This window comes from Myotis lucifugus, unplaced genomic scaffold (assembly GCF_000147115.1).
Source record: "Myotis lucifugus unplaced genomic scaffold, Myoluc2.0 scaffold_28, whole genome shotgun sequence".
Lineage (NCBI taxonomy): Eukaryota > Metazoa > Chordata > Mammalia > Chiroptera > Vespertilionidae > Myotis > Myotis lucifugus.
The window spans coordinates 4,030,059-4,053,846 of NW_005871076.1; the positions used below are offsets into that span (position 1 = coordinate 4,030,059).

The window sequence follows — 23,788 nt, forward strand, 5'->3', positions numbered from 1 at the left end:
TATGTGACAGGGACCCTATGCTTTGAAACTCAGGAAGTTAGTGTTGGTAAGATTCTTTGGGTAAGAGAAACCATGTTCAGCATCAGTAACATTGGGCTAGTGTTTATAAAAACACTAGAGGCCCGGTGCACAAAAATTTGTGCACTCGGTCGGTGTGGTGGATGTGGTGCAGTGTGTGTGTGCTGTGTGTGTGTGTGTGTGTGTGTGTGTAGGTGTCCATAGCAGCCTGTGGAGGGGCACACTGATAAGCCTCCCCTTGGGATGGAAAGACTTTCCAGCTTGGAGATGTCCTTGGGTCTTGCCCCCTCCCTCAGTACAAACTCTCCCAGCATCCCCCCAAAGATGCAAAGGTCCACTTCCACCCCTTAGGCACTGGGCCCTTCTCTAACCTCCCAAGCCCCAGATCTCAGTGCCCTCGCCCCCACCCTGCCCCTCCATGCTCTGTCTCATGCCCATCTCGTCCTTTTTGTGCCCGCGCAGAGCCGGCTGGTCGGAGCAGGCCCTGAGGCAGAGTGCCAGGTATGTGGGAGCTACTCTGGGGTCTGGGGGACTCGGTCCAGCACCCAGCCCCACCCACCCAGTGCCCCTGCTCTGCTCCGTGCTACCGTGGGTCCCCCAACTCTGCCCTGAGCTGAAGAGCCTTGGCACTTTGAGGGTTAACAACAGAGCTGTCCCCTCCTCACCTTGCACTGGCTGGAGGCCAAACCAAGGTGGGTGGTGCTGCTCCCCTGAGGGGGGGTCACCGCCTGGTACTGTCCCTGAGTGAGGGCAGGACAGGGGCAACTATAACAGGAAGTGCTCATGGCTTTAGCCGTTCCCATGGAGACCCTGCTGCCCAGCAACCACACCGGCTACTGCTGATGTCAGGCAGCCAACTCCTGTTCCCGTGGGTGTTCTGGGCAGGGAGCCGGGGCAAGGCCAGGGGTGGTGGTTGGTGTAGGGGGCTGGAGTGAGGTGGGGAGGAGCTGCATGAGTGTGCTTGCGGGTGTGTGAGTGTGTGCTTCTCTGTGAACTCCCCACACAGAAGCTCGTCTCCTTCATGGCTTTACAGGAGGGCCTTGCCGCTCTGGGGCGGAGTGGGGTTCCAGGGTAGCTTGGAGCCTGGGGAGGCTTGAGCGGGTTCAGAAGGAAGGTATGTGTCCCCCTTTGTCTGAGGATAGAGAAGCCCAGTGTAGACTTGTGTGCCCACACTTATCTGAGGACATGTGTGTATGTGTGTGTGTGTGTGTGTGAGAGAGAGAGAGAGAGAGAGTCTACATGAGGATGGGGGTTCTTCACCCCTGTCGGAGGGTAGATTTGTGGATGACGGAGTGCGTAGATGAGCTGCGTGTTCGCACACCAGTCTGAGGGCAGATTTGGTGGGTGTGCGCGAGCAGAGCTGGAGGGTGGGTGAGGATGGAAGGAATGTGTCTATTTAAGGGTGGATTTTGTGTGTGAGAGAGAGAGTGAGCATGTGGTGGATGGTGGGGGGCGTGTGTCTATTTGAGGGGATGTGTGCCTCTGAGCTCAGTGGGCAGGGGGTGTGTGCACCCTGTTCTGAGGTGCCAGTGGGAGGCCCGGCACAGAGCTTCGCAAGGCCCTTCCTGACGACTGTCCTGGCTCTCTCCTGTAGACCTGCGCCCTTTGCCTGATGTCGCAATGACGGGCACATGTACCCGGGAGTGCAGCGAGTTTGGTCACTCTGACACATGCTGGATGCCCGGCCAGTCGTCTCCCAGCCGCCGGACCAAGAGCAGCGCCCTCAAACTCTCCACCTTCGTGCCTTACCAGGACCGAGGAGGGCAGGAGCCTGCGGGCGCCGGCAGCCCCAGCCCCCCGGAAGACCGGAACACCAAAACGGCCCCCGTGCGCCTCCTGCCCTCCTACAGTGCCTTCTCCCACAGTAGCCATGATTCCTGCAAGGACTCGGCCACCTTGGAGGAAATCCCCCTGACCCAGACCTCGGACTTCCAACCGGCAGCCGCACCGGCATCTGCCCAGACGGCCAAGCGCGAGATCTACCTGTGAGCCCCCTTCTGGCCTGCGGCCAACCCCTTGTCCAGCCGCCGGCCAGCTCCCAGATGGGCCCATTCCAGGGCCCCACTCCTGACCCCTCCAGCGTGGACTTCCTGGCCAGGGCCCCAAGTGGGGGGGGGGGGGCGCAGTACTGGCCTCATGACCACGCTGCCCTTCCCCTATGCAGGGTCCAGGTCCTCTTCCCTCACTTCAGCCCCCAGCCCCCAGGGAGCCCCTTCTTCCCCTTCATGGGGCTTCCCCAGCTGACGCCCAAGAGAGCTCTTCTACAGTGACTAGGCTCCCATCCCTCGACTTCCAGGGAGCACCCCCTTACTTTGGGTAGATGGTGGAATCAGGGGTGGGCAACACACTTTTAATTCATTGTTTCCCGCATGGCCGACCAGGGCGGAGATAGGATGCCCCCATTCCAGCACTGAAGCAGGGCTGAACTGGGGAGCCCCTCCCCTGGGAACTCCCAGAGGAATCTCCTGACCACCAGGGGCTCCCGGAAGGGCTTTTGTTACCAAAGGTGGGGTGGGGATGGGGGTGGGAGTGGGCGGAGGCCTTGTCTTCCCATACTACTCCTGGGCTGACCTGCCCACCACATGCCCATGCCTGTCCCACCTGGGCCCCTTCCCTGCTGGTCATGCAGTGTCTGTATATAAGGACCTTGGAATGATGTCCCCATTTCTGCCTGATTTGCAACTTTTCTCGTTGATGTTGTGTTGTCTTGGGGGACCCCTCTGGGGGAACCTGCTCTGTGTCCCCCACCCCAGGCCTCTATTGTTCCATGTTGTAAATACCTGGGGCCGTGGCGGGATGGGGGTGCAGGCCAGGGAAACAACGGGGGGTGGGGGTGGGGATGGGGGTTACATTTGCCTATCAGCAGAGCTGGGCTTTTATTTAATTTTTTTTTAAAGAAATACAAATCTCTATTTTTTTGGAACTGTTGCGCTGTGCCCTGGGGGGAGATCCCCGCTCAGGCTGGCCCTCCCACATCCCGATAAGCATCGCAGAGGGGCCCTGAGACTGTGGGGGCAGCTAGATAGGGGTGGGATGACTGTGCCTCTGGCCTGGTTGGGTGAGTTGGGAGCAGGAAGGTTTGCTCAGGGGGTGGCTGATGGCTGCCCCCAATAGGGGGGACCTATACCCTGCTTCCTCCCTGCCCCCCATCCCCCAGCCCCTGCCATGACTGACCCGTCAGCCTGTAAAACCACCATTGCCTTGATCTCGGGGTGGGAAGGGCTGCCTCAGGGCACCCTGGGCTCCTGGCCCCCTTCTTCCAGTTGGGCTTCCCTTTGCCAGGGTCAGGGGTCCCATGGGGGAGTGGGTAGGGAGATTGGGGGGCAGAGAAGCCCAGTCAGCCATGATGAGGTGGGATTCCTTTCTTCACCTCAGGGGGCCAGGGTGTGAGGGGCATCCTGTAGAGCCCCCATCTCCCACTGTGGCCATCTCAAAGCCTCAGTCCCTCTTCCTTCCAGAAACCCCCATTGCCTTGGCCCATACCTCTCCAGCGCCCCAGGGGCCCAGGCTGGGAGTCTGGAGACTCAGGGTATGGCCCTTGCTAGACTTAGTCTAAGCTTGGGGGGTGGCCCAAGGATGGGAGAGGTGGGTACAGGCTGCTGGGTTGTCTGGTGCCTTCGGGAGCTGTGTTGCTGGGGTCTTGACTCCTGTAACCCCAGAGACCCCACCTCCACCCCGGAAAAGCCAGGGGGCTGAAGAATTATCCTAAACTCTGCTCCTTGCCCCTAACTCGGCTTCGAGTAACAGTGCTGGGAAGGAGAGCATTGTTAGGCTGGTGGCCCCAGCATGCACAGCTCTTCTATGGAGGGCGGGGGGTAGAGTGAGCTGGGGAGGCAGCAACCAGGTCTAGGGGTTAGCCAAAGGCTCCTTTCCCTGGGGGAGGCCCAGGAAGTGGGCCGGGGCTTGTTAAAGAGACAGCCCCTTCCCCCTGCACAAACGGGGCAGGTGCAATAGTGGTGGAGTTGGTTAACATGAGGTGCCGGGCTGGTGGGGCAGTGGCTTCCTGGGTCTTGGAGGTCAGGATCCTTGCAAGAAGATTGTATGAGGCCCATTTGCTTGGTGGAGAGGGTGGTCCAGACAGGAGGCATTCCTGGGGTCAGTGGACTCCCCCAGAAGCTCCTGGTGGCCTGGGCATCCTGCTCTGGTCTTGGAGACCCCTGAGCACTGGGTGGAAGGGCAGAGAAGCACTTTGCACAATGGAGAAGCCAGAAGGAAGGGGTGGCCCAGATGGCTGGGAGGGCTGAGAAGCACAGAGGAGGAGCCCTTCCACAGGCCAAGGCAGAGCCCCCAGCCCCCTGGTCGGGGTCGGGGTGCGCCGAGCCTGTCACCACCTGGGCACTTGAGAGGTGAAACCAAAGGTGGGCAGGGGATGGGTGACCGCACTGGGGACCGCTCCTGTTGGTCCTAGGTCTGTGAAGCCCTTCCCCAATGCCTTGTGTCGCGTACAGTTTTATGTACAAATAGGCGACATTTGGCCAGAGGAGACCCCCTCAAACCCAGCCGGACCCAGTCAGTGTCTTCCTAGAGGGGACCTAGCCGGCCCCCACACCCCCTACTTCAGAGCATGTCTCTTGGTAGGGGGAGGGTATACGGGGACATATTTCTCTCCCTGGGTCCCTGAAGTGTATCTCATATCCCAGGGGGAAGGTCTCTGGAGCATCCCTCACCTCTGGGGGCTCCCTAGCCCCTATCTCTCCCCTTGGGAGTCTCTGGGGGGACATGTATTCCCGCTGGGGACCATGGGAGCATGTCTCCCCCTACCCAGGCTCTCTGGGGAGCCTGTTTTCCTCCCAGGATTCCTGGGAGGACTTAAGGCATGTCAGTCTTGGGCCACCTCTCTTCCCAGGGAAGGGAGTGATCTCTGAAGCATGTCCGGGAAGGGGTGTCCTGGCCCTCCCTGCACCTCTGCTCTGGGGGTCTCTGACCTGCAGCACTTTGGGGAAAGACTGGACAGCTCTGAGTTGTCTTTTCTCCTAGGGGGTCTGGGGGACCTCTCTCCTGAGGGCCCCCTGCCTCTGGAGCCATTTCTTCCCTGGGTGGGGGCTGTCTCCTGGTGGTGGGAGGGCTCGTGTTGGCCATGAGAAGGTCTCTTCGGGGGCGTCTCCACGTGGGACTTCTCTGGGAGGGGGGACTGTGTCTCGCCCGTGGGGTTCCCAGGCGGGTGTGTCTGCCCGTGGGGAGGAGGGGACTGTGTCTCCTCCGTTATCTGAGTGGGGAGGGGGGCCGTGTCTCTCTCGTGTGTTGGGGGGTGGGGTCGGGGAGGGGGGTTCTGGGCGCGTCAAGCGCCCACAGTGGGGTCGTGTTTCTCTTGGTTAGTGCCACTTCCCACCGCCTCGCTCCTCCCGGGAAGGGCCCCGCCCCGCCCCACGCCGCCCCGCCCCCTCCCTGGCGCTGCGAGCACAATCCCGTTGATTTGTAATGATTTCTGTCTCTTTCTGTCTTTCTCTTTCTCTGATCTCCTCCGCCCCCCTCCCCCTCCCCCCGCCGCGAGCATGCGCAGGCACCGCCCCCTACCCCTCCGGTTCGGTTCGTTTCCGGTTTGTTTGCTGAGCTGTCAATGAAAGACCCGTGTAATTATTCCCAAGCTTTACAATAAAAGTGTGAAAACCGGATCCCACTTCGCTTCTTCCGGGCCTTCGGGTCTGCGTCCCGGGGGCACTGGAGGCTACATCTGGGGTAGAGGCCTCGGAGGGGCCAGGGGACGTGCTCGGGAGGAGAGGGACCCGGACCCCCGCCGGGAGCAATCGGTGCGAGCGGAATGGGGACGGGAGGTCGCAGACCCAGCGCAGACTTCTATTTCGTGCGCCTCAAAGAGCCCCCCAGCCGGTCCGCCGGGCCGACCCGCTCCAGGCACCCCAACCCCACCAGGAGCTGAGGTGCAGGTGAGGGATGTGTGCGGGGTGCAGAGCTGGGAGTTAGGCTGTGCTGCCTTCTACCAAGGAGATGGCTCCATTCCCGCTCCCCCTCCTTTGGCAACAAGTACGAAATGCCGTGCTGAGTGGAAGGGACGGGAGGCATCTGCCTGTCGCTCCCTCCCACGCTCAGGCACGAGGGCTGGAAGTCGATATGGGGACCCAAAAGGTCCTCTCCTCCGACTGCGTTTCCCCCCTCGCGCCCTCCTGCCCCCCACCCCCACCCCCCTGCTTCCGGCTGAGCGCAGGCCTCCTTATGCCAGGCTCCCGGGTAAACACCCTCTCGGGAGACGTCCAAGAACAGAGACCGGATCAGCCGGTTTCCTGGCTCCGCCTCCCGGGGCTCCCCGTCACCCCCACCCCCCACCTCGCCGCCAGCGCCCCTGCTCAGCGGTGTGCTTCTCCCCCGCCCGCCGCGTGGGCCTGGCGCCACGACACCGGGGTCGGTTCAGCGGCCGGGATTAGCCAGCGCGGGGACTAATCCTGGATGAGCCTCTGTGTAAACCCGGATCGGCCGCGGGTACGGTGGGGTTCACGGGTGCCCCTTCATCCATTCCCATAGGCGGACTTCGCGGGGCCTGGCACCCACTCCAGGGCCCCTCATTACATTGGAAGTGGGAGGTGGGGGTGGGAGGTGGGGAAGGAAGGGCAAAAGCCCCTCTGGTTGTTTTTGAATCCACAAGGTCAGGTCAGCTCCCTGGCCAAGTGTGCAACCTGGCCCCCCTACTAACCTTCCAGTTACAAAATCACCAACCCTCCCTCTACCAGTGGCCAGGGCGACTGGCCCCTAACCTGCAGGCCTCACCTTCAGATCAGAGGAGGCACTGAATCAACCAGAGGGCCCCACATCCTCCCCACCCCTGACTTGGCCAGACGGTGGGGGATGAGGAACTTCCATGAAGGCCAATTCCTGGAAAAAATGTCTGGGGTCAAGGACTTGGGGCCTAAATCCTGCCTCTGGTTGGTTCACTCGTTCTACACACATGTCCTGAGCCCCTCCTTGTGCCGGCCCAGAACAAGGAACTGGGACACTCCAAGAATGACACACGGTCTCTATGGGAAAGGCAGACAGGTAAACAATGACCACATCATGTGTTCAGCCCTGCCCTGCAAATTCAGGCTGGAGAGTCAAAGTAGGTGTTTCCTCCAGTGAGTCCAGAAGGCTTCCTGGAAGGAGTGGTGCCCGTGCTGAGTTTCCAAGGGCAGATGGAACAGCCCACTGCGGAAGCCGTCAGTGTGGCATGGCGGAGGGAGCAGTGTGTGCAAAGGCCTGGGGGTGGAGGAGGAGAAGGGGAGGTCGTTTAGGAAGGCAGGAGAAGTTGGGGAAGAAGGCTGGGGCCAGAATAGAAGGTCCTGCTGGTCCACCTAAGGAGGGCGAAAGGGGGCCTTTTCAGGATCCTAAGCCTCTGAAAGAAAAGGTCACATCTACATGCTTCACAGATTCTAATTGTCCTCTTTCCTCCTCTGCCCCAGTTTATCTGGGGATGCCTGGGTTGGGAGTAGAGACATACCCAGAGACAGACAGGAAGAGGAATCTGGTGCAATGTAGGGTTGGGAAAATGGTCCCCACCTTCCATCACATCTGGAGTCAAAGACCTACCTTAGAACTCAGGCTGCACTGCTTCCTAGTGGTATGACCTTGGACAGGTGATTGAGCCTTGGTTTCTCCATTTGTAAAATGAGGAGACTAATGCTTTCTATCACACCTGCAGTCAGAGACCTACCTATGTTACAACTCTGGCTGCAGTACTTCCTAGTGGTATGACTTTGGGCAGGTGATTGAACCTTGATTATTCTCTGTAAAATGGGGAGGCTAATGTTTACCATCACAGACCATTGTTGTGAGGCTTCGATGAAATAATTTGTCCACTCTTTTATTTAACATACGTTAAACACCTACTATGTGGCAGGACCTGTGCCAGGCGTTGGCATTGAAGCACTGAATTAGACAGGCATGGTCTCTGTCTCTTGGGACTTAGATTCTAGAAGATAGGCAATAAACAAACAAATGAGATAATTATAGATTGTGTTAAAGTGCTACGGAAGCAACAAACAGTGGGACATGAAGGAGGATAACTGGAAGTGGGAGAGGAAAGGGCCGCCTTACTCAGTGTGGCCCAGGAAGCTTCTCTGAGGAAACTGAAGGTTAGAGCTCAGAGCAGAGCATCCCAGGAGCAGGCAGCTCAGCTGCCAAGGCCGTTAGACCATAAAGAAGTTAGCCTGATTCCTCTAAGATGCTAAGCCTCCTGAGGGCGGGAACCTAGGCCTCTCACTTCTCCCAACCTTCTGGATAAATACTGGGTAAAGTAAGTAAAAACAAGTGGAATTTCCAGCTTGCTGGGATCACCCTCCCCACCCCCAATCCCCTGGATTGGGGGTGCTATTGGCCTCTTATCAGTCAGCCCATCTGCACAGCTTAATCTTCACCCCAACTGTTAAAGTCTCTGTTCACTCCTGTTCCTTTCCTGGGGTTCCCAATCCTCTCCTTGGACAGGAGGAGCAGGTTAGGGCCCCTCCAGAATCTGCCAATCCACAGCCTGGACTGAGCAGAATTTGGTATCTGACCTGCAGGGAGTGAGGGACAGGATGTGTCCCAGATGAATATGGCCAAGGGGTTTAGGGTCACTGGGGCCTTGGCCTGGGTCTCACTTCTGGAAGACGAAGAATGCTTCCTTGCACATGGGCATGTTTCACACACAGCCACCCGAGCTACAGAGCGCACACAGCTCCTCACACACCATCCAGCTGCACACTGCATCTCCATGGCAACCAGTAGGCCTGGTCCACGGATGTTAGAAATGAGTGCCAGAGGAAGAGGAGAGAGAGAGGGAGAGACAGAGAGGAGAAACAGCAGACATAAAGATACTCAGGAAGATAGCCTCCTAAGGAGGCTCCCCTTCTTTCCTTGAGCCCCCTACCAGGAAGACTTGAATGGACCCAGGGCCTGGGATGGAGGGACTCAAGGTGGGAATAAGGAGTAGGCTGGGGGCTGTCTAGACACAGGTAATGGGGGCACAGTGGGCAGGGAAGAAGGAGCAGGGGAACTTGAGTGACAGCCTGGAGTCTTGGGCTATGATGCTTGGTCTGGGTCAGAGGCAGGTGAGGGGGGTGGGTACAAGTGGGAGACCTGGGGAAGCTACTCTCCCTTCTTCCAGGCCTAATTGACTGTTCAGGCTGAAACCACCTCTTAGCCACTTAGTCTAATTAGAATTGTTCTGAGAGAGGACAGTGGGGGAGGGGGAGGAGAAGCTGAGGTGTGAAGGGGGAAGGGTGGTGAAGACAGCTGGGTGGGGGTGGGGAATGGGAGTTCTATCACCTTCCATCCATGGCTGGGCTATAACTGGCCAGGCTGCGGGTCACTCTAGCACCCCCTCCAACCGTCATGAGAGTTCCTGCACACGCACCTGCTTTCTGCTCTGGCCCTGACTCTGTTTCTCTCTTACTCTGCCTCTCACTCGCTCTTTCTCCCGCTCTATCTCCTCACCCTTTTCTCATGGTCTCTCAATCTCTGGCCAACAATGTTTGTCTAATAATCAGGTGAAGCATTTAGGAGTTGGGGCTGGGGTTGATCCACTTTGGAGTGGAGGAGGTGCAGGGGAGGGGTAATTATACTGAGAATAGCCTCATCTTTGGAGAATAAGAGGGGTGGGGCAGACACTGCCTTGGCATGACCCCCCGACACACACACACACACACACACACACACACACACACACATACACTCACACCCCTCTTTTCCCACCCCTAATGAAGCCTTGTCACCTCTAAGGGGCCACGATATGTGGAGCTTGGCCTCTGGAGCTGGATTGCCTTGGACTAGTTACTTCACCTCTCTGAACATGAGTTTCTCTAGCTATGAAATGGGGGTAATAAATCCTATATTGGGAGTGTGGACTTAAGGTGACAATGCATGTAAACTGCTTAGCACAATAAATTGTAAGTGCTCAATAAAAGACACTGATCATCACTCCCAGACTCCTTTCCATTCCCCAGGGCCCTCCAGGAACCTGGACATCTGCATTTCCCAAACCCCTCTCCTTATTCTGCTTGCCCATTCCCTTGCCTACTCCCAAGGCTACACAGTGGGGGTGGTATTGTTCCAGTCGGGGGAGTATTGTGTGGAAAGTTAGGCCTGGATCCCACCCGCTGCCCACATGGTGCAGACAGACCCTCCTCCAGTCTGGGGTCTGATTTTCCCTTCTCTGCATCTCGGAAGAGGAGGAAGGGGGCAGCCAGAATGATGTAGGGAAGTGCACTTGCTGAGGGGGACAGTCAGGGATGAGCAGTATTCAGAAGCCTAAATATTTCATGGGGCTGCAGCACTGGGAAGGGCAAAGTCCCCAAGCTGTGTTTGCGAATGTGCTCATGATTCCACGTGGCTTGGCGCGCTTCCACATGCCCAGTGCCCTCTGCACGCGCCCCAACCTTCAAAGTGCTGCACCCACAGAAAACTGTCCCGTGAACCCTTTCCTGGCCATGATCCTTCCCAAACCCTCCTCAGCACATGCATATTTTATTTCTTACAGCTGAAGTAGTTTGTTCCCGTCCGTCCGTCTGAGGCTGTATTTTGACATGGCCACGTTTTTCTTGCCCAGGTATTCAGGCGTTCCTGTCGTCTGCTCTCCGTGACTGTCTTCCTCCATATCTAAGTAGGAGGTTGGAAGGTGCTTTTGTCATCTCTGTCACAGCCTCCCTTTTGTCCTTTTCCTTGACCTTATCCCGATCTATCATGATTTCATTTGTTCATGGACTTGTTTAATTTGTTTATTTGTTTACTTGTTTAATTTCCCCACTAGAATAAAAACTTCAGGAGGCAAGAATCTTGTTTAACTTATTTCCCACCACTCAAAAATGTTTGATGAATGAATGTTTGAATGAATGAATGAATGAATGAATGGCAGGAAGGAAGAAAATCTGCTTGGGGATTCTGCAGCCAGAGCAAGAAAAGGGGGGCAGATGGAGGGTGGGACACGGTGTGAGGGAGGGAGGTGAGAAGAACTGTGATGGAGAGGAGGAAGGAGGTGGAGGAAATGGGGGAGTGGGTGGGATGGGGATGAGGGAGACTGGAGAAGAGGCGGGTGTGAGGAGGGAGCTGGCATGAAGCAAGAGCCAGCGTGGAAGAAAGGCATCCAGGCCCCCAGATGGGCTAGAGGCGCTGTAGGCAGGAGGAGGTCAAGCTTGGAATAGGGAGCCAAGGACAGGGTCTGCCCTTAGCAGGGCTATGCTTGGAATTTGGGTTTGGGGCCAGATTGGGTGGAGTACAGAAGTCATGAGGAACAGCTAAGCCATAGGGGTTTCCCTGGGCCTGCTGGTGCCATCAATGTCCCTCCTAACTCCCCTCATCCCCAAATCTGGGCTGGATGCCCAGCCTCGGGTCTCCTCCTCTGGCCTTTCTAAGCCCATAAACAGGAAATGCCCCAGGGCTGGGCTGGCCAGTGCTACCATCAGAAAAAGAGCCAGGATCCTCCCTGGACAGGGGAGGTGCACAAAGCCAGCAGGGGGTTCTGACCCTTTGATTGGCCATGTTCCACCCAGGGAGGCCCCTTCAGAAGCCTCTGTTCTCCCAAATCAAAGGTGACAGCAATATTAACTCATTAGCGCTAAGCCCCCAGAGGAAGCTTGGGTTGAAGAAGGAACCCTTTTGCAGGCTCTGCCTTGTCCCTTGACTCTCTCCCGGGTCCAGGGGCTTCCTGAGATGGCAGGCAAGAGACAAGGAGGTAGCCTGGGGTGAGGATGGGGAGACTCCCATCAGAGAGATGGTATCTCCCCCAGAACTGGCCAGAGTGGCTGTGGTGGGGGCGTGGGGGGAGTGGAGGATAGCGGAGGTGCACACCTGCAGTGGTTGTCATGGCAACCTGACTTGGCTCCCAAGAGGATGGCCTCTCCCCCAAAGCCCTATGAAGCCTGGAACACAAGAGCAGTCTCTCTCTCTCTCTCTCTCTCTCTCTCTCTCTCTCTCTCTCTCTCACAATGATTCCTGAGAGCTTCCTCTCTCTCCTCTGTATTTCCCTGGGACCAGGGCCATAAGAGGAGGATGTGTCAGGGTCTAGGCGATGGGGGCCCTCCACAAGGGGTGTGTGCTTCTTGTGTGTGTTGGTGCAGGATAATAGGTGTACTGTGCCTAGGGGCGGGGGCAGTGTGTGTAGAAGACATGTGTATATTCAACTGACCCTCCCCCAGTCCTGCAGCCAGACCACACAGGAGAGAGATTTGGGAGGGAGATGATTATTAACGAAGACAATAATCACAGTTAACCTTAATTGAGAGCTTATTAAATCCCAGCGATGTGATTGTGGTGAGCATTTTACAGGCAGTGTCTTATTTGATCTTTACAACAACTGTACACAGTAGGAATTATTAGCCCCATTGCCAGATAAGAAAACTGAGATTCTAAGAGGTTCAGTAATTTGCTCTGGGTCCAGGTGCTGGAAAGAGACAGGGCAAGACTCTGCATGAGGGGAGGAGGCAGAGACGGGTGCCAGCCCCTGAGGCCAGGAGTCCTGTCCCCAGGCCCCCTGGGCCACTCATGCCCATGCGTCCCATGTTTCTTGCCAGGATGGGTCTGGTACAATGCCAAGAGGCAGAGCCTGGGAACTCAGATCGTGGGGCCTGCCCGAGCTGGGGTGGGCTGGGTGGCTGAGGGCACCTGTGAGGATGTGGGGACCCTGAGTGACGGGTATTGTGATTGGCACGAGCCAGGGGAGCGGCTGGCAGCCTTGCTCCTGGTAAACACGAGGAGAGGTTACTTCACAAGGAAACAGTAATTAACTTTAATTAGCACCTTGCATCTCGGAATATTATTAACATCTCAATTTCTCTAATCAAGGCAGCAGGAGAGGGGCGGCATCTGCCTTGCTGACTCCTGCTTGGCCATGCTTGCTAGCTTGGCGTGGTTCCTGTTAGGCCCCCACCCCCTGGATGGCACCCAGGTGCACCTCCTCATTGGTGGGTTGCCAAGGGAGCAGGGGAGTGATAGGGCAGAGAGAAGGTCCAGGCCAGGGACGGGGCACCGCCAGGGACAGGGCGGGACAGGAGCCAGGGCTTTGTGTGGCCACCTTCTCTTTCCAAGTGAACTCTAAGCACCAAAGACAGGGCTAGGTTTGTGCCCCCTCAGAGAACAGACAAGGCTGCCTTACTATCCCTTTCTTTCCTCCCTCCCTTCCTTCTTCTCCCCTCTTCTCTCTCCCCCTTCTTTGAACTAGCCTGTTCTTTCTCACATTTCCTCTTCAATTTTCTCCTTCTCACCCTAATTTTCCATTTCAACACATTTATTAAGCACCCATTACAGGACAGGAGCTGGCTTCCACCACTGGGGACACAGAAGCGACACAGGGTAAATCCTGCCCTGGGGAGTTGAGGATCCCATGGAAGAGATAGGCTTGGGTATAAAGAACTCTAATTGGGCTCCCTACAGATAGGCATCATAATGGGGTACAGATAAAAGGCTGCGTACCTCTAGAAGGAAGGCAGGAATGGGAGAGGCCGGGACCCTAAGAGTGGAGCATCGAGACAGAGACCATGTGGGGTACCATGAAAGCAAGAGGATCCGAAGGCAGGAGGGCACTTGCTGCTATTCAGCCCTCCTCAGAAGGCCATCTGGAGGGCAGGCCCTGAGGGTTCGGGGGCGGGGGGGGGGGACTCTCTTCATTACAGCCACCCTCAATGGCTGTTAACCCTGCCGGGTGTCGGATATTAAGAACTGACTATCCTCCTTGGTTTAATTACAGTGGCCTGCTGCGTGCACAGTTTGGTATTTATTTGGCAGCGTCCTCGTGGCTTCTCCCCAGTCCAACCATTTTGTGTTTATGGAGCGCCTACTATGTCTCGAGGGCGGGTCTGCCCTGGCCCTGGCGTGGGCTCCAAGTGCTGGAGTTCCTCTCTGCAGGGCCTGGAGGGGTGGAGGTTGAGTTGCCTGCAGGGCTGGACTTCTCAGCAAAACAACGGCAGTGCTCTGTTCTCGGAGGCTTCCTGGTAGAGAAGAGGCTGGTTCCACATTGGCCTTGACAGCACCCCTCGCCCCCTCCTGTACTGTGCCTACAGTGTCAGCATCTTTGTACTTCTCCCGCCTCTATTTTTTAAAAATATATTTTTATTAATTTCAGAGAGGAAGGGAGAGGGAGAAAGAGAGAGAAACATCAATGATGAGAATCATTGATCAGCTGCCTCCTGCACGCCCCCTACTGGGGATCGAGCCCGCAACCTGGGCTCGTATCCTTGACCGAAATTGAACCCGGGAGTCTTCAGTCCGCAGGCCGATGCTCTATCCACTGAGCCAAACTGGCCCAGACCCACCTCTATTTTTATACCATCCAGAGGACAGTGGCAGAAGATTCAGGTTCAACTATAAATCTTGTCCAACATTAACCCAGAGGGTTCAGTGAAGACCCTAATCTCAAACCCACCTAGTTCAGGAGGACACACACCATTTGAGTTTATTATTTACCTTGGTTCTGGAAACTGATCACACATCACGTTGCCAGATACCAAGTGGGACCCGTTATATCTGACCTCCCTAATGTGGGCCAACGATAGGGATGGGACTCAGCTTTTCCTGGCTGTCTCTCTATTTGCCAGTTGGGATCATCTGTCATTGAGGCCTATGCATCTCATTTAATTCTCACAGGAACCTGGAGAAGCAGGAATTGTTATGCCCGTTTTATAGTTGAGGGAACAAGACAAAGAGCTAGAAAGAAAGTGAAAGCAAAGCAGGACAAGAACCGCTGTCTCGCCCTAACTGATTTGGTTCAGTGGATAGAGTGTTGGCCTGCGGACTGAAGGGTCTCAGGAACGAATCCGGTCAAGGGCATGTACCTTGGTTGCGGGCACATCCCCAGTAGGGGGTGTACAGGAGGCAGCTGATCAGTGTTTTTCTCTCATCGATGTTTCTAACTCTCTATCCCTCTCCCTTCCTCTCTGTAAAAAATCAATAAAATATATTAAAAAAAAAAAAAGAACTGCTCTCTCTGTCGCAGAGTTGGGGTCACTTTTTTAATGGTTCTCCCCAGTTTATCATGAACCCACCCTCTGCCAGGAGTTGGGGCGCTGGGGAGGAGGGGGACTGAGTGTGGTTTCTACCCTCAAGAACAACCAGAGAATGGCCACTTGTCTTTTAGCAAACCTTAGCTATCCCTCTCTCCCCTTGGGCTCCTCCCCTCCCCCACCCCAGCCAGCTTCCCAGGGCCCGGGGCTGGGCCTCGGTAATTGCAGAGTAGCCAGAGCAGGGCGGGGAAGAATCTGACGTTTTCAAAGGCCCTTTGGATGTTGATGATTATGGCGATGATGAAGCTGTCCGTCTCCTATCAAGACTGGGGCCTTTCTTTGTTTCTCTCTCATTCTGAGTCTCTCCCCTCTAACCTCGGCCCTGAGGACTGGCACTGTCAGAGGACCAGCATTTGCTTCTCTTTGAGGGAGGAAGGGGACGAATGGGCTGAAGTGAAACCTGGGGAATAAGCCCACCCTCCACCTTCCCAGAGATGGGCAACAGGGGCGGGGGGGGGGGGGGTGCGGACGTGATCATTAGCATGTAATTTGCATAAGGAACAATGGAGGAGATTGGAGTCTAGCCTCAGGAAACACCTGCAAGGAACTGTGAATGAAAGGCTCTCTCGCCTCCCACTCTGAGATTCCTCCCACCCCCACCCCTAGGATGGAGTGGTGGGGGGAGTGGCAGAAACCCAACTGTGCCTAATGATGATGGGATGATGACAACCACAGTTACCATTTAGAGTGCCTACTAAATGCCAGGCACTGAAGTCGATGTTCTGTTTCTCTTAATCCCACAGCCATCCAAGGTGGGACATTTTATTATTTTATAATACAATTTACAGAGGAGGAAGCGGAGGCTCAGTCTCCCCCACCCAAGTCATACAGATGATGCTAATGGCAGAGCTGAGCTTTGGAATACGGTGCTCTGACTCAGTGTCATGCCCCTCACAATCACTGCGTATCCCCGTGCTCTGGGCTCGTCCCAGGCACCAAGATCCAGTCTCCATGGGCCGGGCGGACTGTGGGAGGCTTGGAACAAGGACTCAAAGACAGGCTCTTACACACACACACACACACACACACACACACACACACACACTCACGCACACACATGCACAGCCGCTCTGCCCTGCCCCCAGCCAGGCTTCTGGAGGCAGGAGGAGCTGGGCTCACTTGGCCCATAACCAGGTTAGCCAAGATCCAATTAACTAGTTAGCGCAGGCAGAGCTGGGGGCAGGCAGGGCGCACAGGGGAGCGGGACAGATGGGTCGGGTAATGTGCAGAGACAGCCAGAGACAGCGACTCCGCTCTAACCTGATAAGCAGCTCCCAACATCGATGAGGCTGGCCTGGCAGGCAGAGTGGCCTCAATCCTGGCGGTGGTGGGTGGGGGTGGCTGGGACAGTCTCTGACCCCCAACTGTCCCCTCTGGCTGCCACCCAGTCCTTTCCAGTGCCCTCATCCTCTGGCCTCCCCTGAGCAACACTCCCTCCTGCTCTGCCTCCTCTGAGGCTGGAAGAAAGGCAGCTTCTATGAGATACATTTTCATCCAAATGAGGCTGGATATATGGCATCCTGCAAGGAAGCTATGGGGGAAGCGACCCTCTCCTCCAGGTGGGAGGGTGGGATTAATGGGGGGGGGGAGGTAAAAGAAATAGCGGCCCTATTAATGGAGTTTACCGTGCTCCAGGCACTGTGCAAACTATTAATGTGCATAACAGGTCCTCAGATAATGTCGTTTCGTTTAACATCTTTTGGTTATAACATGGAGATACCCTAGGAACTTAACTCTTGTTTATATCAGTTAGCCTACCACCAACATTAAATGAGGACTTAACTGTATACTCATTTACACTCACAACAAGTCTTTGCTGTTAAAGAGCACTATTAAAATCCCCATTTTGCAGATGAGAAAATTGAGGCTTAGAGAGCTTAAGCAACTTGCCCAAAGTCCCAGAGCTATCAAGACATCTCTGGCTCAAGACCACCACACTTTGTACTACCCCTGAACTAGGTGTAGGATGATCAAGCTTACTGATAGCAATGCCTCCTGCTTTTGTATGTCACTTTAGAGTTTACAAAGGCTCTTTGGATGTAACCTGACAAGTTTCTAAGGAAGGTATCTTCTTTCTAATCCCTACTTTACAAAGAAAGGGAACTGAGTCTTGGAGGGACAGTGTGGCTTGCCTGGCACCTCCCAGCTGGTGAGAGTCAGGACTCACCTCCAGACCAGGTCTTTCTGACGCCTTGTCTAAAGCTCTAGAGAAGACAATGGAAAAAGAAGACAGCGACATCCCTAAGTCAAGGTTGGGCAGTCCACCTATTTACTTGTTTGTCACAAGCTTGTTGGGAGGGTGCTGCAAGGTGAGGGCTGGGGAGGATGGAGAAAGCAGATGGCTTCCTGATTCCATGGAGCAGGTGGAGAGGGAAGCCCTGGAGGCCAGTGCCTGTGGACCTGGGGCTGCCTTGTTCCAGGGAATGAAGGGCCAAGAGAAGGGTCTGCCCTTGGGGCACCAGATCATCGCTGGCCTGATTTCCTCCTGCTTTTCCGGGGCTACATCTGAAGCCCAGAGAGATGTGAGTTACCAAGGTCACACAGACCGGCTGACAAACCAGGTCTCCTGACCTTAAGGCAAGTTCCTCTCAGCCTGAGGGCCTCCCACCCGTTGCAGGATGGGGACCTCCTAACCCTGTAAGCTCTAAGTCTCTCTGAAGTTCCCTCACCACCCACTGGTGAAGGAGAAGCCGCTGTGCCAACCATCCCTAAGGGAAGCGCCCTATTTCCCGCCTCCTGTGAACCAGTGGAATTCTTGCAGCTTTAGGCAATCTGGGGCTTTGAGGTCAGGACTCCAGGGTGAGTGTATTGAGCAAGGCAGCAAGTGGAAGGCCCCACCTGTGTGGGACACAGCATTTGGGCCCCACCCACAAGAACATGTGTGCACATCGGCGTTGCTCTCTGCTTCCCTGATACCGGCACCAGAAGGGTTAAGCCGTCCCCAGCCGGGGGACTGAGGAGTTGTCCGTGCAGGAAGCTGCTCTTCTAGTCCCCAAGGCCTGGGGGAGGGGGGGCGGGGACCAACTTGCTCAGTCTCTTTCCCAGGCTCCTCGGCCTCCCTGGGGACCCAGCTACATGCCAGAAAGGTGACCCTTGACCCACCCCCCTCCACATGCCAGCCCTCCCCAGCCCAGCTGGTAAAGACTCTGATCCCTGCTCCGGGTGCTGGGAGAGTGGGATTCCCCCCTACTTCCTCACCTCGTTTTTTCCCACCATCTCACTTATTCCTCTTAGTGTCTAACTCCACTCCCATCCATCCCACAGTCACCATATTCAGACCCCTGTGCTTCTTCCCCCGCCCCGCCCAGCTCTGGGCCCCGGGCCTCTCCTCCCAGCCCCCACATTTGTAATCTTCTAAAAATAAAAGCCTGTCATTCCAGTAGGCAACTCCGGAAGTCTACAGTCCAGCCCAGGCATCCGCTGGGTGGGGGGGGGGGGGGGAGGGGGCAAGGAAAGACCACTGTGCAGAGAAATACCCAGACACAGCAGCTGCCCCCCCACCCCCACCCCAGGTAAACACAGGAACACAGTCTGTTTCTGAGAAAAAGAAGGCAACTACTGCAGGATGGGCACAGGATGGGGGCGGGCGGAAGGGGGGGGGGAAGGGGAGGCAACACTGCTGGGTGGGACTCTTGAGCTAAGGTCCCTAATAAAGAGGGTCAGGGTTTCCTCAAGGCCATCCCAGCCTGTCATCTTGAGTGACCCCTCTCCTCCTGCTTTCTCAGCAATTGCTTGGAGAAGCGGTGGGTTGCCTCCCCCCATGACATCCGGTCAGGACTGACACCCAGGGACCTTCCGGCAGGTTTGATCCTATCCCTGGTGCTGCTGTCCACGTTGGACACTGTTCAGAGACATCTATTCCCCATCCCTCTGTCTCCAGGACTGAAGTCAAAGGGGGTCCAGGAGGAGCAGCACCTGAGATCTTTTTTCTTTTTAAAAATATTATTGATTGATTGATTGATTGATTGATTTTTTACAGAGAGGAAGGGAGAGAGATAGAGAGTTAGAAACATCAATGAGAGAGAAACATCGATCAGCTGCCTCCTGCACATCTCCTACTGGGGATGTGCCCGCAACCCAGGTACATGCCCTTGACCGGAAGCGAACCTGGGACCTTTCAGTCCGCAGGCCGACGCTCTATCCACTGAGCCAAACCGGTTTCGGCTAAAAATATTTTTATTGATTTCAGAGAGGCAGGAAGAGGGAGAAAGAGAGATAGAAACATCAATGATGAGAGTGAATCATTGATCGGCTGCCTCCTGCATGCCCCCTACTGGGGACCGAACCTGCAATCTGGGCATGTGCCCTTGACGGAATCGAACCCAGGACCCTTCAATCCGCAGGGTGATGCTCTATCCACAGAGCCAAGCCGGCCAGGGCAGCACCTGAGATCATTTTGCCTTCCCAACTGTGCGATGGACCAGGTAGCCATGGGGAAAGTGGCTCTGCAATGGCCACTTGCTCAGGTGATAGAACAACCAGGACCAAATCACACGGACTATGGTAAGATTCACTGGCACACTGGCCCTTAGGAACTTCCTAGCTGGGATTTGTTTAACTCAGCCGTGGACAAACTACGGCCCGCAGGCGGATCCGGCCCGTTTGAAATGAATAAAACTAAAAAAAAAAAAGACCGTACCCTTTTATGTAATGATGTTTACTTTGAATTTATATTAGTTCACACAAACACTCCATCCATGCTTTTGTTCCGGCCCTCCGGTCCAGTTTAAGAACCCATTGTGGCCCTCGAGTCAAAAAGTTTGCCCACTCCTGGTTTAACTGCTCAATCGCAGCACATTTTGGGACCTCATAAACAATAGTAATAATTAATTAAAAGAATAATAGGTAACATTTTCCAAGCACTTATTATGTGTCAGGCCTGTGCTAAATAGTATACATGCATCATTCTTTTAAAAAATAAATTTTAAAAATTGATTTTAGAGATAGGGAGGGAGGGGAGGGAGGGAGAGGGAGAGAGAGCGAGAGAAACATCAATTTGTTGTTCCACTTATTTATGCATTCATTGGTTGCTTCTTGTATGTGCCCTGACCGAGGATTAAACCAACAACCTTGGCATATCGGGACAATCCTTTAACCAACTTGGCCAGGGCTACACCCTTCTTATTTCATCCTGTCAGAAGCCCACTTTTACCACCCTTAACTTATAAGTGAGGAGACTGAGGCAGATTCTCACAGAGCTATCCCTACCCCTAGGTCACATTGGTAAGTGGCAAAGCTGGGACTTGAACTCATGTCTGTGTGATTCTACAGCCTTTCCCTCTGGCCTCTGTGCTATGGCCCTAGGGTATGGTGCCCTGCTGGAGGGGCATCTTGAAAGTGACTGTAGTCTCAAGGCTCAGGTGGGCACCACTCAGAGGCCAGCATAGAAGCCCGCTGGGAGGCTGGGCTTGCTTCCCACGCTGGCCTGGGCTTCCCCTCCGCATGGCGTGGCACAGGCATGGGCACAGCACTGATCAGATGATTCCTAGCTCCTCCCACTTGTAGCCACTACAGGTCAAGCCTCGGGAAAGCAGCATAGAGGCCACTCCAGGGCATCTGGGAAGTTGCCCCATCAGCCTCACCCCTGGATCCCGGTTGCCAGCTGACTGCGGCGGCCCACAGGCCGGGCTGACCCTTGCTAATCTGTTACAGGCAGCCTCCTGCAGCAGCCTCACCCACCGCAGAAGTTCCTTGCTTGCCTTCCCATTTCCTTGGGGGGCAGGGGTTTGGCGGCCTGTCCAGGGCTGTCCACAGCGCGACTGTGAAGGAGACACAGACCCACTAGAGAAGCTGCCCGCTCCCTGGTCAGCATCTTGGGGCCCTTTCTCAGGCTGTTGCCGGGCCCTAATGCTGTTCCCCACACCTGGCTTTTGCATCCTGGGGAAGAATGAGCCCTTTCTGCCAGGGCCGAGGGGAGCTGTCCAGCTCGTCCTATACCACAGTCCCCACCCAAGAGGAGGCATTTTGAACTGCAGCCTTTTTGGTTTGGACAAAATATATCTATCCCGTGGGAATTATTAGATGGTATGCCTGGCAGGATCCTACCATTAAAGTCTGTAGCACAGGTAAACACGTAGGCCAGCACCTGGCATATATACAGTGAATGAGTTAGGGGTGGCTCAGGGGACCCCTTAAATGAATAACAATGCTAACACTGCCGGCTTGCTGGCTGCTGCTTATTATCAACTACAAGCCCGGCACTGTGCTGAGCACCTTATACACATTCTTATTTAATATTCACAGTGACCTTACGAGTTCCATGCTACTTATCCTCATCGTACAGATGAGAAAGCTGAGGCCAAATCTCATAGTCAGTAGATGAGCTGGCATTTGAACCCAGGCCCGCAGATAAGTGACATTCTCGTGGTCACTCTGCTTCTGGCTGATTGGCCCTTGGCCATGTCTCACAACTATACGTGCCCTTCAGAAAAACTTTGCAGGATTTCCTGAAATTCTAAAATTGCTCCAGGCAGATCTGATTAGATAGACATGTCCTGCAACCCGGGTCAGACTTTGCTTTAAGCTTCTAATTGGCTGCTGGCCAGCACTCACCTTTCTGTACCAAACTCCTCTGATCAATTACTAGTGGATGCTTTTATGCTCATGAAACACCCACCATAAGTCCATCTCATTATCGCAATTCTTGATAGCTCCTCCCCACCAAAGAATCCCTCTGTCTCTTTCATGTTTGTCGACTGAGCTACTAATTTATATGTTCCCTTTATCCTTGGCTTTTAAGTCCTACCTAGCCCTCCCTCCCATCGTGACCTTGGGGGTCCAGGATAAATTGCATTCAAAGTCCCCCTCCCTATTCTTACCAGTATGGCCTTGCCACCTTAATTTAACTCTACCCCTTCTGTCTGTCCACCCTGTTATCTCTCTCTTCTAATATTTCCCTGGTCATGTCATGCCTGCGCCTCCTCTGCCTGTCTGGTGTCTCTATCACAGCCTCCCTCCCCCGAGCCCGTGCCACGGGATTGCCCAGCATGTGTAAGTGTGACTGCTTGGAAAATGTAACTTTCAAGGAGCCTGGAGTTGAGTGACAATAAACAGAACCTTGGAGACCTAGACATCATTTAGGGTTTACATGGACTCAGGAGCAGGAACTTAGAAATAAGGTGAAATTGGAGAGAGGGAGGAATGGGGATGATCAAAAGATGGTCTGGAGGGAGAAATGGGGAATAGGGAGAGTGATATTGATCCAACCTAGCCAAAAGAATCCTTGACTGTCAGTGTTGGAAGGGCCCTGAGAGATCAACCAGCCCAGGAACGGGAAAGAAGTTTCAAGTCACGGGCTAAAAGCTGAATGATGAGTAGCAGCTGCGGGAGTGTGTCCTGAGAAGAGAGTGCCGTTATTGATTAGCAATGTCTGCCACGGGCACTGGATTAGAAATGGTGGTATCTGCACCAGAATTTACATCCCTGATCTAGTTTCAGCCGAGGAGCCCAGAGGGGAAGAGACTTGTCCAAAGTTTACACAGTGAATTGGAGGCAGATCTCAGGGCCCTTGCTGTCTCCTAAAGCCCAGGTGAAAACTGTACAAGGAGACAAAGACCTGGGACCCAGGGAACGTGGATCCTCAGTATGGGATCACCAGGAAAGTCCTGAGGACGGATAAGCAGTTAAGGGTCGGCCGACCGGAAGCTATGAAGACTGGATGTATCGCAGGCCAGGCACTGGGTGAGGGCTCAGTTCTCACTGGGTCATCAGTTGCCTGGATGTGCTGCCTCTGGCCTCTGGCCAAGTCCACCTTGGTCCTCCCAGGGAGGACAAGGAGGATCCCTAGAGCAGAGGCCTTGGCTGTGTCTACGCCAAGATTGGAGAACCCAGACAGAGGGAGACAAGAGGAGGGGGAAATGGGCTTGGGGCAGGGCTGGCACGGAGAGGGGCAAAGGCACAGATTGTACAGCAGTGGAAGGCTCTGAAGGTGGCAATTAGAAGGAACCGAGAGCCAGGAGGGAGGCAAGCACAGAGGCACCTGTGTGCAGGTTTGGGGTGTGGGCCAAAGGAGAAGAAAGAACCTCCAGGTGATGAGATCCACAGAATGGGGATAATGATGCCCTGACAAAGCCTTGGGGGCTTGGAGCCCAGCCCGGCCGGGGTGCTGGCACAGCTGGGCCATGATGCACCACTCTCAGGCTGGGGGATGTGGGCAGGGAGAGGAGGTGGGCTGTGATACCCGGCACCAGCACAACCTTGGAAATTTGTTCATGAGCTTCTGCCTCCCTCCTTTTTTCTGTCTCTGTCACTTTCCCCACCTCTCCCTTTCTCTTTTCTCCCTCCCTGTCCCCCACTGTACCACAGTGTCTCCACTGGGAGTAGAAACGGGGAAAGGAATGGTGGAGACATGGAAAGATCTGAGAGCTCGGAAATATCTGGGAGCTGCTTTAACTTGCCCAAGGCTATGAAAAGAAACCAGGCTGCAAGAGTGTCCAAGAGCAGAGAATAGATCTGATCACCACACCAGAGAGGAAACTAAGACCCAGAAAGGGAAGACCTCTCTGGTCAGTGTCATATGGATCTGCCATCCCACTGTCCCATCTTCCTTCTGATGCTGAGAGCACTCCCAGATTTCCCCCGGGAACCACCCCTTCCCTGTGTCTGTCCAGGTGGTTTACAAGGGCCTGGCTTTATCTGACAGGAGCCCAGATCTTAGGTTGGGCACATGACTGGAGCTGGCTCATCTGTGCCTTCTGTCCCTGGGCCACATGACTCAATAAAAGTTGATCTGGTAAGATCAGCACTGGATCTTTTGCTAAACTATTGGAAAAGGAGTTCTTTCGTCCACTGGGTTTGTCACATTGGTAGGTTGAAGCCTG

At 55.0% G+C, this 23,788-nt stretch overlaps 1 protein-coding gene across 12 annotated transcripts in view; it reads left to right on the top strand.

The window, feature by feature from the left end:
* Positions 1 to 23,788, top strand: part of PCDH1 (protocadherin 1) — a 98,240-nt gene that overhangs the window by 20,117 nt on the left and 54,335 nt on the right. For 6 of the 12 annotated variants that reach the window (XM_014453781.2, XM_014453785.1, XM_006086431.3 and 3 more), the window contains exons 5-6: positions 1,613 to 2,003; positions 5,519 to 5,630. In XM_014453781.2, coding sequence (XP_014309267.1) covers positions 1,613 to 2,003; positions 5,519 to 5,579 — 452 coding nt within the window. In that variant the 3' untranslated portion in view covers positions 5,580 to 5,630. Of the gene's footprint in view, positions 1 to 480; positions 520 to 1,612; positions 5,631 to 10,456; positions 10,748 to 23,788 lie in introns of those variants that run through there. The other 6 variants (XM_006086430.3, XM_014453783.2, XR_002828647.1 and 3 more) reach the window with 5 other exon arrangements.